General features: G+C 41.0%; 2 protein-coding genes across 10 annotated transcripts in view; one reads left to right on the top strand and one right to left on the bottom strand.

Moving 5' to 3' along the window:
* Positions 1 to 14292, top strand: part of GTF3C3 (general transcription factor IIIC subunit 3) — a 185661-nt gene that overhangs the window by 32145 nt on the left and 139224 nt on the right. The gene's annotated exons all lie outside the window — the stretch shown is intronic.
* COASY (Coenzyme A synthase) overlaps positions 1 to 14292 on the bottom strand; it is an 80804-nt gene that overhangs the window by 20138 nt on the left and 46374 nt on the right. For all 7 annotated transcript variants that reach the window (XM_085873620.1, XM_085873614.1, XM_085873617.1 and 4 more), the window contains 3 exons: positions 7428 to 7492; positions 7255 to 7339; positions 4355 to 4452 (listed from right to left, as the gene is read on the bottom strand). In XM_085873620.1, coding sequence (XP_085729746.1) covers positions 4355 to 4452; positions 7255 to 7339; positions 7428 to 7492 — 248 coding nt within the window. The remainder of the gene's footprint in view (positions 1 to 4354; positions 4453 to 7254; positions 7340 to 7427; positions 7493 to 14292) is intronic.

The following is a 14292-nucleotide window of genomic DNA, read 5'->3' as shown; positions in this document are numbered from 1 at the left end:
GGAGCGCCACGTACACAACGATCATCGTGACAAACAGGTGCCTCGTGTTGAGGTCTCGTGGAGTCAGGGACAGGAAAGTGATCATGAAGTTGTACTCTGAGGTTTTGTGGATGCTCCCTCATGAGTCTCATGACCAGCTTTTATTTCACATTGAGACTGCACTGTGGCAAAAAAAGTCAAAGTTCATTTGAGAATGTGTTTGCACATGTACACAGAAAAATAAATAAAAAAATTCATCCAATTAAAAGATATCTGAACTGCTTTCATTTCTTCAAACTAGCGGAGTACCTACCCAATGGACGATCTTGTTCCAGGCATGCGACACGTCCTTCTGCCACATACCTTTATTTTGGCAGTGTATAAGTAACTGACAGCTGTCTCAATCGCTCTCGAAAAAATAAAATAAACTCGGGTTGCGTGCATGAAGCAAAATCACACCCACTATGTATAATTCAAAACACCTCACTACACTGGAAAACATGGGGATAGGAATGCTGCACTGTAAAGGGTGGGGACTTGTAATACCCTCTACCACCTGGAGTGGCGCGACACGACACGATACACATTTACAATGAGAATTTGCGTGCCCCCCCCCTCCCAAGATCACCGGCAAAGATAAAAACACCCCTACATACTAATTGGGGTCATGCTGATCCTATGTAGCAAGTCTGGATGTAATTGGTCCAGAAATGTAGGAGTAGCATGACAAAAAAAAATACACACTGGTCTGTTAAGGCCCGGTCACACCTTGACGTTTTAGCCAGCGATGGCAACGTATTAAAATGTATGTAAAACGCTGGCTTACGTTGAACTTTTGATGTTTTTTTTTTTTAAAGATTCGGACGTATTCATAGCGACTTGGTCTTATGTATAATGCATTGGTAACAGACACAGAACGTTTCGTTGTGTTATAGATAACTTATACCAACGAATGCTGAACCTGTTGTCGGCCTACACAACCGATGCCCAACGATAGTCTAACTTAGGCATAGCGCGTTGCACGCATCGCCGACGATGTCGTGACGTAGCCTATTAAAAGGCTGACGCACAACGATTCGAATCATAACTGCCGTAGAAATGGAAGTGACAACATCGCGGTCACACCTTGGCGATCTTGCCAGCGTATGCCGACCTAAGAAAAATGTGTCTAAAACGTTGGGGCACGTCAAATACGGTATGGGTAAGTTTGGTATATGTGAGTAGAACGCTAAAGTACGCTATCATACGTCGTAGTAAGTAGAGTACGTCAAGAAATTTTAAACATGTTCAAAATTTTTGGACGTACTCGGCGTATGACACACGTTCCGCATGCGATGGGGATAAGTTTTACACACGATATGTGGACGCTTACACACGTCCACAAAGGCTACTTATAAGCTACTCATAAGTTGAAACACGACGCGGTAATGTCTTTTTTACGCGAAACTTATTTCTAACTTGTGTTTGACGTGCTTTGAACCAATTCTTTACGTAGTCCCAACACACATCGACGTATGTAGACATATTCCAATGACGTCTTACGGTCGACAAAAAAAATAAATGAACGTGTTTCCAGCTTACAACTGCCATATAAAGACGTGTTCCCAGCGGTTTTGGGAATTGGTATATAAAAATGCTGCTCATAAAAGGGGAACCCAACAGTGTTTTCGAGTCCTTTTTTGAGTCGATGTCCATGTCAGCAGTAACAGTATCAGTATCAGTATTAGTATTAGTATTAGTAGTAGTTTGTTCATGTTGGCAGTAGTAGGTGAGTGTGAGGGGAGGGTTTGGGTTATGATGGATCGTCCTTGCGTCCGCCTGTCCACGGGTAGGAGACATCTTTTCACCATTGTTCGAAGTTCTTCGCGGCTAATTTTTTATGGGGCTTTTTCAACAATGAGCTATAGCTTGTTTTTACGATTTAGGTCTATTCATAACGGGTTGGACAAATGCACAATGAACTAATAATGTGCATAGAGCGCTTTGATTACTTATAGATACGATATACCAACGAATAATTATCGTGAAGCCGGCGTTCACAAACTATGCCCAACGATAGCCTAACTTATCCATATCGTGCGGCAGTTTATCTTTGCCGGTGACGTAGGGTTTGCTATTCATAGGCTGCCACTCAACGATTTAAATGGCTGCATCTCCACTATTGAAAGTAGACGCTTGCGCTCAACAATTGGATTTTTTTTACACTCAACGACTTTTAAACGGTACCACTCAACTATTTTCATTGTTTACAATGAACGATTTAAATTGCTGTCACTCGCCTTTGTTTTTTTGACGCTGGGGTTTTGAAATTTGAAGCGTTTCTTCTGAACGTGTTAAAACACTCAAACTCGACTATTTTAAATAGACGCTGCCGATGGACAATTGGAATCATAGCCAAGCTGGTCATCGAAGTGTGAACATCCTCGTCATGCCGAAGAAAAGTTTGAAGAATGCTGCAAATAAGTGTCCTGGCCGTGGCCATGGATGCTGACGCAAGGACGGTGCATTATACCGACGTCTTTCAGCCTATGAGTAACTTAAAAGTAACGTCTGTCGATGTGTGGCAACGATCGCGTAACGTGCCAACAACACGTTAATCATATGTTAGAAATAAGTTTCGGGTACGCTAAACATTACCTCGGCGTGTCTCAACTTATGATTAACTTACAAGTAGCATGTGTTGACGTCTGTCAACGATCGCAGACCGTGCATACAACTTGTGGCCAGCGTAGCGGAACGTGTGAGTCATACGCCGGCATACGTCGTGAAATTTCAAGCATGAAAAAATTTGAGGAAAACCAAAAAGTACAACGTTTAAAGCCAGCGTGCAACGACGTATGGCAGTGTTTTTCAGCGTGCTCTCAATGTTATCAAAACTTACCCATAACGTATTCAACGTGTGCCAGCGTTTTAGAAAAAAAAATTCAAAAATCGGCATATGTTGGCTAAAACGTCAAGGTGTGACCGGGCCTTTAATTATAGTGAGGAATTTCCTCAAAGTCGCAGAGTACCGGCCAACAGGAAGTCTTGTTCCAAGTATGCAACAAAGCAACCCGGGTTACATGCATGAAGCAAAAACATACCAACTGCTTATCTTCCATGATGAATGGACAAGGTGTGTGTGTGTGTGTGTGTGTGTGTGTGTGTGTGTGTGTGTGTGTGTGTGTGTGTGTGTGTGTGTGTGTGTGTGTGTGTGTGTGTGTGTGTGTGTGTGTGTGTGTGTGTGTGTGTGTGTGTGTGTGTGTGTGTGTGTGACGTCGAGTCTGGTGATTATATCGATATCCCGAAACAATTTTTCATATCAATATACTGGCATTGGAATTCTGAATGTATACTGAAAAATAAAAACTGATAATAATTAAGAAAATAAAAAAAAGAAGGTATGTCACCAACAAATTGAAGAAAGGTGTTTATAATCTTTAAATATTGTACATAATTTTAAAATACTAGATTCACTCAGTGTCTTGGCTAAACATGGAATAGGTTCAGTGAAACATATAACATCAAGATGTACCAGGAAGTAATTACAGTTGGTTTTAACTTTTAAAGCAATTGCCAATTGTTTATCACTGGAATACAAAAATACCTCTGCCACCGAAGTTGGAAGGTGGTTGTTTTCACCCCTGTCTGTCCGTTTGTTTGTGTGCAAGATATCTCAAAGTTGTTGATGGATCCGGATGAAATTTTGTGGACAGGTTGGGTGTGTGACAAGGACAAACTGATTAGATTTTGGTGTAGATTCGGATCTGGATCTGGCTACGAGAATTTTTAAAGTGATTCTTCACCATTGAGAGATAGGGCCAAAAATGATGTATAGCATGATATTTCAAAAATGTATTGGGCCCGATATGTTCTTGTGGATCAGGCATTGCGTGGCAGAGGTATGTGCTCTACCGAATGCCCTTCTAGTTTTGTATGAATTGGCTGTGCTTTAGAAACTCTGTGCCAAGACAGTGATCAGCGATTGCGATACCTGTATGATCGTGATTCTGGCATAGTCATTCCGGTACGGCGATAGCGATGGATCTTGATTCTCGACCTGTGTTGATTACCAATACTGATCCCGCTTTTAAACAAAATCATTTTTGATACAAGTTGAAGTTGGAAGTAAAATAACCGTTCTCGCAGTGGGGGTGGGTATGCCCCCCCCCCATTGATAACTCAAAGGACACTGGGTACCATTGACCAAATTTGCCTGCCACCCCTCCCCGTCCCCCAAGGACCACCAGCAAAGATTAAATAAAATCCCGTACATAATTGGGGTTATGCTGATCCTATGTAGCAAGTCGGGATGTAATTGGCCCAGAACTCATTGGAAGAGTAACACGACAAACAAACACGCACCCGTCCATGAATTATCGTAAGGAATACCCACCTCATGTTCAGTAATGAGTGAAACCCATACTTCATGCACCATGTCTGACCAGCCAGCCTCTAAAAGAACAGCTGCATCCAATATGCACACATCTCGTCCTGTTACACAAGTAATATTGAACAAATTAATGATAATCTGCCATCTTGCAGATCATGATCATCATCATCATGCCATTTTGTAAGACTTCATAATTCCACATTCTCCTTGAGTTTGTGCATGCGCATTAATATTAATATATGTTGAATATAAATATTATAATTATTTAATTAATTTGTTTGTTTGTTTCTTTACACAATTTACCTCTGCCACCGAAGGTGGATGGAGATTATGTTTTCACCCCTGTCTGTCTGTGAGCAGGATATCTTGTGGATGGATTTGGATTAAATTTGGTGGACAGGTTTGGTGTGTGACAAGGATGAATTTATTTAGATTTTGGTTAATATCCAGATCCGATAATTTTTTTTAAGGGCTTCTTCACCATTGAGTGAGGGGCCACCAACGATACATCGCATGATATCTCAAAATGTTATTGACAGATTCGGATGAAACTTGGTGGATGAGTTGGGTAGGTGACAAGAACAATCCAAATATATTTTGGTTCATCTCTGGATGCAGATCTGGCCTATCACTGGAATACAAAATATAAAATGTTCAGCCTGGCAAAGTATGCACTCTACAGAATGTCGTTCTTGTTTTGTATGTTGCTTGTATATTGCCTGTTTTTCTTTTGCACTTTTAATTATCAGCTCTCTAACTTTTTTCGATTTGTGTTTTATTGTTGATGTTCCAACTTTGTTTAAAAAAAAAAATATATATATATTTTCATGATTTCTAAATTTCACTTTAGTTATGTTAAACCTTTTGAATAGCAGAGTTCTCACAGTTTTTATTTTTGATGCTGATTTATATTTCCATATTTCTATCAGTAATTTTTTTGTAAACCAACTATCGTTAGTCTTCGAACTTTTGATTGGTGTTGATGACGGTAAAACCAAACCTTCTTCTTATTATTATTATTCCAATATGAAGAGCTTCTGCAAAGTAGTTAACCATAGAGCTGTTAACAAACTGCTGTAAAAACTGTTTAAAAAAAAATCCACCAATTTGCAAATATCCATCAAATCTGTAGTATTTTTTCCCCCAGAGAAATACATGAGACATCACCGTACTTGACGTCACACATGCACAGCCCATGAGCTTGGGGGAGATGTTATAACCTCACGTGGCCCTCTGGGTACCGGTGAAGCCATCTTTATGATATCCCTCGTCTCTGCACTCAAGAGAACAACTATGGATAAATTTCCTCCTCCCCATCAATGCCAACCTGTGGGGCTTGTCCAGGCTCTATCCTCTAAAATCTAAATGCTGACCAAGTGTGGAAGCAGCAATACCATTTCAAAGCCTTAGGTACGATTCGGCCAGGGTCAGAACAGAATTGAACCATCGACCTCTACACTCAGGGCAGACACTTTCAACATTATGCTATCGAGTCTGACTGACTTCAAGAAAAATGCAACCTTACTTTATCCCATAAAATAGCAGCCAGCATCAATTCAATACTATTTTAACTTGGAATGATATATGAAAGTTTATTTTGCTACTGTAAACAAAAGTAGTATGGTGCAGTATATAAATTCAGCATTTGCAAATTTACCATTTCCAAAATTAATCTCCACACAAATAATTTAATGCAAATTTATACACTTGAGCCAAAATACAACTTAATTAATCAAAGTGGTTGGACCATTTGGCATTCACAGAGTACAGGTATGCATTCCAATAATTTACCGCGTTAGCTGAAAACGTGTAAAATGAAAGGAATTTTCCCATAAGAAACAATGTAATAGGTAGAGGTTGTGTTAGGACATGGATGGGTGGGGAAGAAAAGGAAAGTCACTTCTGCATTTAAATAAATAAATAAATAAACCCTAATTTCACCAACCAATGTTAAATGTTGTTGCCTGCGGTGATGGTGGATGTGGAGGGGCAATGGTGTGGAGTTATTGAAGGGTTCAATCAAGCAAGCGTTCAAGTTTCTCCATGATGCTCGATCACGAACGGCTCACTTTCGTTGCAGTTAATGGCATAACACTCCGAGCACTCGCTTTGATCTTATAAGCATTTGCATGAATTGCTTGTAAAGTGGATTTGTTAAGTCCAAGTGCTTGGCCAATGTCCACTGCTCCTTCAACTCTTTCATAAATCGCTCTCACTTTTAATTTCACCTGCAACAAAATAGCTTTCCTTCGTTTTCCTACTTTTAATTTCACCCTACCAGTCATGGTGTCGAAGGATACACAAGATAGCGTATTACACGATAAGTTTAGCAGATAAATTTGCGATAAATTTTATGTGTGTACACACTACGATGGCCACCAAAGAACTGGAGGCTGACAAACAATCCTCAGGTTGCTGCGTGTTTGGTATTAGTTTGCGCACGCAGAGCATCCCACGGCCCATCCTGGATTAGTTTAGTCAGTACGGAGTGACGGCTGGGTGATTTGCCCGCAGCTGTGTCATAATGAAAATTTACGTGCTATCTGAAAATGTACTATCTTCTTCAGCCGCTTAATAACGAAATCACATAAAATGAAAGCGTGTTATGCGAGGAATTTACAGTATTTACCTTAGTTTTTTTTGATTTAGGTTTGAATCAAAATTGAAATAAAATTTTTGATTTAGACTTCCATAAGGTAGACTGTTATGTGTGAATGCCAAGTGGTCCAACCACCTCGATTGCAGTTTTATTCCATCTCTTGATTCATCTACTGCTTGAGACGATATGTATTGTGAGCAAAATCGATATCGACGTCAATTTGTTGCATTGTATAAATCTACAAGCTGCGCATCGAGCCTGAAACAGTACAAGAGCACAAACACTGACAACTCTTTTGATTTACCTGTTTTTGCATGCTCAGAAATCTCCTGCTTTGTCATCTCCATTATAACAGGCCAAATGATATCTGTGAGGTGCAGCATTTCCTCCTAAAATTAACAGACAACTGTTATATATTCCTCTTTAATTCATATCATGTTTGGATGTCACAGAAAAGCTACAAATATATAACAATACCTTATTCGCAAAGACCTTTTCTGCCAAACACTTCCTGTCAATTGATCCATCTTCATTTAGAACATCTGCAAGAAAACAGAAGAGGTTGAACATGGTATTTAGGTTAATTTGACTACTTAGGGAAAATCCATTACACAAACCAGCACCGGCAAAACTGCCCTGACTCCCAGGCAGGAGTGCCCATCTCCGCTCATCTTTGGTGGGCAATTAAAAGTGGTCATATGTCCACAAAGTGAAAGGTTTTCTGGGATACAATGTACACCTGAAAATTATTTTTGGGGCATACTATAACCATATTTGGCCTTGCTGGACCACACAAAAGCTTTTGTGATGCAAAACGCCAAGTGATCATTTTCGAAGTTTTTGTCACATATTATAATTTCATGTACATTAACGGGGTATGCTTACACATTGTAAGCAATAATGAACCGTATTTCCCCATTGTCTCAGGTCGCTGACCTGTATTTATTCATATTTTCGTTTACGGACGCTTTCCAACGGTTCTGTGATTTTTTTTTTCCTGGTGTATCGGCTTTGATGTCCGTTGGCACACAAAATTACCTTGCTTCCCCATTGTCTCGGGTCGCTCACCTGCATTTTTTCATTTATTTATTTATATTTTCATTTACAGATGTTTTCCGATGGTTTTATGATTTTTCCCGATGTATTGGTTTCAATGTCCATTGGCTCGCAAAATTTCAGCTTTATATGTCACCTGGAAGGTATCGATCACTCAGTTAGTCATTGGTTAGAATGAGCTTTATATATAAGGTAGCTAGACAGATAGGTGTGTGTGTGTGTGTGTGTGTGTGTGTGTGTGTGTGTGTGTGTGTGTGTGTGTGTGTGTGTGTGTATGTGTGTGTGTGTGTGTGTGTGTGTGTGTGTGTGTGTGTGTGTGTGTGTGTGTGTGTGTGTGTGTGTGTGTGTGAACAGCTGTACACACGACACAACAAAGTCTGGGAGGACTTCATTTCACATTTTGAAACATGCATATAAAGACACACACATGGAGGTGGATACTTTAAGACCTTGTAGATCTCCATTTCACCTCAGGAAACCCACCCACCATGTTGAGATTGCAGGCAACAACAGCAACGTGCTACACACACATGTGCACGCACACGCACACACCTGGGGCGGAAGCATTTAAAACCCACGCTATCTTCCTTTCAAAGGTCTGCCTGTATGCATGCATGCTCATATATGAAGCGACCTTTGCACCCCACTGGTCGGCTCACTCTGAATCTGATTCGTACATACATGGTCATCCCCTCAACAGAGGTGTGGGGGACCAGGGGGAGGGTTGAGAGAGAGAAGAAGGAAGAGGAGAAGAGAAGAGAAGAGTCGGAAAGGGGGAGAGGGGTGGGAAAGAATGGGTAGGGTTGGGAGGGAGAGGGTGAGAGATTCCGGCAGATGTGATGCCAAGTTTATCGGTTCAAGACAGGGAGAAGTCCATCTTCAAGGATAGAAATGCATACCATAGAGTTGATGCCAACACACTCCACAAGCTCTGACCGACCAGTGCTCCAGATTGCTCCGCACACCATCACTGAAAAACTGCCGTGTTTGACAGTTGGGTGCAATTGGTTCAAAGAGAACTCTTGACTGGGAAGTCTCCAGACCCATACGTGTCCACTGTCAGAAAATTGAGCAAATTGGGACTCACCTGAAAAAAATGACAGTTTGCCAAAACTCCAAGGGTCTGGTGGCCATCTCGTCAGCCCACTTCTTTCTCCTTTGAATGTTTGCTGGTCGAAGAGGAGGTTTTCTCCTCGCTACTCTCCTATAGTAGCCCAGTTGATGAAGGCATCGCACGGAAGTTCTTGAGCTAATTTGGACCTCCTCTGCAACATCTGCTGCCTTGCAACGGGAAGTTTTCTCAATGGACCTCTTGACAGCTCGAAGACACCTTTCTGAGGACCCAGATCGACCAGAACGGGAAGCTGTGGATTCTTTCCTTCGCTGGTGAATTGCACAATCACCCGATTGACCGTAGAAAGCAGAATGCCAAGGTTCTGAGCTCTCTGACGCTGGCTGACTCCACCTTCCGATTGGCCAACAATTCGTCCTCTTTGAAAAATCGCAAAGGTCATGTGCTACCTGGGTTTGAGGCATAGTTAATTGTCATACATGACCCAGGAACTTGTTTCTACAAATAAATCGTTCAATATTAGTACAAATCACTGAGTAAAACTTACTTTACATAGATGAAATGAATACATTTAAGGTGTCTATGTACTTCTGTCATGTCTCTGTATATGCATTAGCTCCATTATATGAAGATTACTTGATTGGTTTTTGTTTGCTTCCCCCCCCCCCTACATGATACAATTTAAATCGATTTAGTAAAATATTTCCATGTACCCAATTCCTCGAGAAACCTGTTCGATAACATGAGAAATTTGAAAGTTTCCCCAGATATAAATACCTCATGAATGTCTCTATCCAATTTACCGTGGAACTATTATTTTGCAAAACATTTCTGAACGACCCTGGATCATTTTTCAACTCAAATCTTGAAATTTCCGCTTCGAGAAAAGTGCCAACCTAAAAATCATGCCTCTTTTCCTTTACCTGTTTAATGGACTTGGAAGACATGACAATTGAAAGAAATGTTACAATACCAAGATTCACTGTCGATATCTACTCGGCAAGCTTGCTCGGAGGACTGAATAATTAAAATGCAACAATTTATCTTCTCATGAATCCACCATTTCTCACATTCAATCGAGTAGAGCCAGTCTAGTGCAAGATTTTATTTATTATATTTTTTGTAATTTAAATTTTTTTTTCTACCCCTCAGGGGAGGAGGCATGGGCTTGGTTAAAAAACACATCAACCACACAACCCCCCTTGACAAGAGCCCCACCAACAGCACTCCATACACATGCACACAATCACCCATCAATACTCAAACTACCTAAGAGTCATATCAACATCCCTGTATCCCTCCATCTCCATAACTTCCAAATATCTATCGAATTCGAATTTAAACATCTACTTTTTCTGCTGCCACTACCTTTCCAGGGAGGCCATTCCATGCATCAACTACTCTCTGAGTGAAAGTCCCTTGCTTTGCTGCCATCTTAACTCTCCTCTTCTTTACCCTCAGGCTATGGCCCATGGTCTGATCATTGTCTACTTTGTTGAACAATTCATCTGCACTTATTTTATCCATACCTTTCATTAACTCAAACATCTCTATCATATCTCCTCGTAACCACCTCATTTCTAGTGAATAAAGCCCTGTCTCCTTCAGCCGTTCCTCATAGCTAAGTCCAGCTAGGCCCAGAATCAATCTCATAGCCCTGTGCTGAACCCTCTCCATGGCATCTATGTCCTTCCGGAACTGTGATGACCAAAACCACACACAATAATCGAGATGTGGCCCTCACTAAATTCCTGTACAATGTCAACACCACCTTTTTTGATTTCTAAATGATCCCCCTCCGAATACAACGTAAAACCCTATTTGCTTTACCTATAGCTGCCTGGCATTGTGCTGCCTGCTTACCTCCCGTAACTTGTACCACCCCCAGATCCTTCTTCTGTGTAACACGCTCCAAAATTACCCCTTGCATCCTGTAATCTCCATTTTCATTGTTCTTCCCCATCCCCAACACCTTACACTTGCTCAGGTTAAATTCCATCTGCCAATCTTTTGCCCAATCTATGCAAGTATCAATACTTTCCTGTATCTGATCACCACCCCCTCTGGTATCCACCTCACCTCCAACCTTTGTGTCATCTGCAAATTTGGAAAGTTTACTCTTTACCCCATTATCCAAATCGTTGATGTAAATACTGAATAGTAATGGTTCGAGTACTGATCCCTGAGGTACCCCACTATTTACATCCTCCCAGCAAGACATCGTCCCACTCACAGGCACTCTTTGCTTCCTATCACTAAGACAGTTTGCAATAAAATTAGCTTTGCAATAACAAATGCAATGGCTACCAACCTCCGATGTTTGCAATGCAATAAAAAAAAATAAAACCTGACCAGCCACTCCACAAGTCCTCACTTTGGCTAACAACCTCCGATGTGGTACCTTATCAAATGCCTTCTTAAAGTCTAGATATACTATGTCCACTGCCTTTCACTCATCCACCCAATCAGACACTGCTTCATAGAACTCTAAAAGATTTGTTCGACAGGAACTACCTTTGGTAAACCCATGCTGACTACCTTTAATTAGTTCGTATTTATTTAAATGATTCCTCATCTGGTCTTTAATTAATGTCTCCAACACCTTCCTCACAACTGCAGTCAAACTCACAAGTCAATAGTTTCCCAATTCTTCTCTGGATCCTTTCTTAAGTAATGGGATTACATTTGCTACTCTCCAATCCTCTGATACCTGTCCTGACTCCAGTGAGCTATTGAAAATATCCGTTAACATCTCACTTACCTGCTCATCCACCTGCATCAATACTCTCGGTTGCATATTATCTGGACCCGGAGCCTTATCAACTCTTAGATTTCCGAGCTGTTCCTTTACTTCCTCCACTCCAACCTGGATCTTCTGTAAAAGCCCTTCCTCACCTCCTCGATAGATACTCTCACCTATTGGAAATTCTCCTGATCTTGTGTAAAAGTTGAAGAAAAATACCTGTTTAATAAGCCTGCCATCTCACCTTCATCAATAACCACTCTCCCAGTGCTATTCCACAATGGGCCCACCACTGGTCCTCACCTGTTCTTTTCCCCTGATATACAAAGCCTTGCTATTATGTTTAATATTCTTGCCATGTGCTCATACTCTCTTTTGGCTTGCCGAGTTATTTTCTTTAACTTGCCTCTGTTTACTTCGATAATGATATAAATCGAACTCCAGTCCTGTTATTTTAAACCTAATAAATTCCTTCTGCTTCTCCTTTATAGCATTCTCTATCTCACTACTCAACCACCCTGGTGTCTTTCTACTTCTAGTTTTAAACCTCATTGGAATGTATACTCTGCACTCTACACATTTGGTCCTTAAAGGTTTCACATTTCTGTGATGTTGATTGTCCTCGTCAGCTTCTCCCAATCTACATCACTCATTTCTCTCCTCATACCCTCAAAGTTTGCCTTCCTGAAATCTAATAGCCTCACTCTACTATCCTGAACTCTAACCCTCAACAGAATCTTTGCACACACAATGTTATGGTCACTTGCTCCTAAATGCTCCCCGACATCCACCATATTGGGATCGTGACTTAAAAGGAGGTCTAACACTGCACTCCCTCTCGTGGGCTTATCTACAAACTGGGTTAAAAAACAATCTTGGAATAAAACTAGGAAATCCTCGTCTGCTCTGCCCTTTCCCTGTTCCCGGATCCAATCTATCCCTGGCAAGTTAAAATCCCCCATAATTAATATTCTTCCCTGACCACATGTCCTTTTGAATTCTCCATGTACTCCTCCTTCCCACTCTTCCTTCCCACCTGGAGCCTTATAAAATCACCCTACCAGTTTCTTATTACAGCGCGTGCGCTGTATACAATAGCACCGAGTTTGAAATGTCCCCGGCGTCGTCTACCACGTCTCCGGTGGGTCCGGTGTCCCCCCCCCCCTCCCTACGTGCCTCAAGACAGCCAATGACGGCCGTCCGGTAGATGCAGTGCGTAACCTCGACGGAAATGGCGACAATTGACGGAAATACCCGAGTATTTCAATGGAAATTTGTGAAACTAATGTGTTATATATGTGAAAACCATTTAATTTATTGCTTGATGGAAAAAAACGAAGAAACGCTCCCCTTATGTACGAACGAACGAACGAACGAACGAAAGACGTCATTTCCGTCCACCATGGCATTTCGCACCGAACGCAGAAAGCTAAGTTCTTCTTATGCCATCATTCTCTTTAATATTAGCCATAAACAAGTGTTTCGTCATGCATTAGTAGTTGAAATTTACTTACAATCATTCTTTTGCGGCCTCTTGCCACGCTGTATCGAACGATTTCATTCCTTCTGTTATATATATATAAAGGTGCTTATCACAATAATAACAATATTGTTACATTTCAAATATTAAGTACGCTTTTTAATTGTTTTTCAACTGAAAAAGCATAAATTGCATATTTAACATTAGTGTACTCATTTGATTCACCACACGCGCTGTATTGAAGGATTTCACTTGTTTTTACAATCTCTAATCTCTACCCATGCAGAATCCTCAACATTTATTCCTTCCTTCATGTCACCCCTTTCTCTTGATACAATGCTGTCCTTTCCCCAGATTGCTACGACTACTCCTATTCTCTCCTTCCTATCACACCGATACATCTTGGAGCCTTCTAATCCTGTCCTCCAGTTACTATCCTCCTTAAACCATGTTTCACTCACTGCAACTATATCATACTCCTTGCTATCTACTTTGGCTTCAAGCTCTTCCATCTTATTATTTAAACTTCTGGCATTGGTGTAGAACATGTTTAACTTTTCCCTTCCTGAAATTCTATTTTCCTGCCTGGCCTTACTCATCACAATTACCTCATCTGTTCCTTCCTAAATAGCTTCCCTACCCTCCGCTGACCTAAAAAAGCCTGAGTTCCTTCAATTCCCACTGCAAACCTTGCTGCCCCCTTTCTATTTAATATACGGCCATCATTCTGGAAACACTGCCTTTGTCCCCTCAATTATTCCCACTGCTTCTTAAATGTAAAACCTTCCTCCCTACACCATTATTCCAGCCATTGGTTGACGTCTATAGCTCTGATCATAATTTCTATGTTGTTTCCTAATCTTGGGAGAATCCCAGAAAACATGACCTCACAACCCTTTGCTTTCAGCCGCTTACCCAATATCCTGTATCTGTTTTTCAAAACCTCTGAGTAAACTTTCTCTACATCATTCGCTCCTTGGTGTACCACAAC

Source organism: Eptatretus burgeri, chromosome 3 (genome assembly GCF_056783735.1).
Source record: "Eptatretus burgeri isolate ZD-2024b chromosome 3, Ebu_testis_v1, whole genome shotgun sequence".
In the NCBI taxonomy this organism is placed as follows: domain Eukaryota; kingdom Metazoa; phylum Chordata; class Myxini; order Myxiniformes; family Myxinidae; genus Eptatretus; species Eptatretus burgeri.
This window is presented reverse-complemented; position numbering and strand designations above follow the sequence as displayed.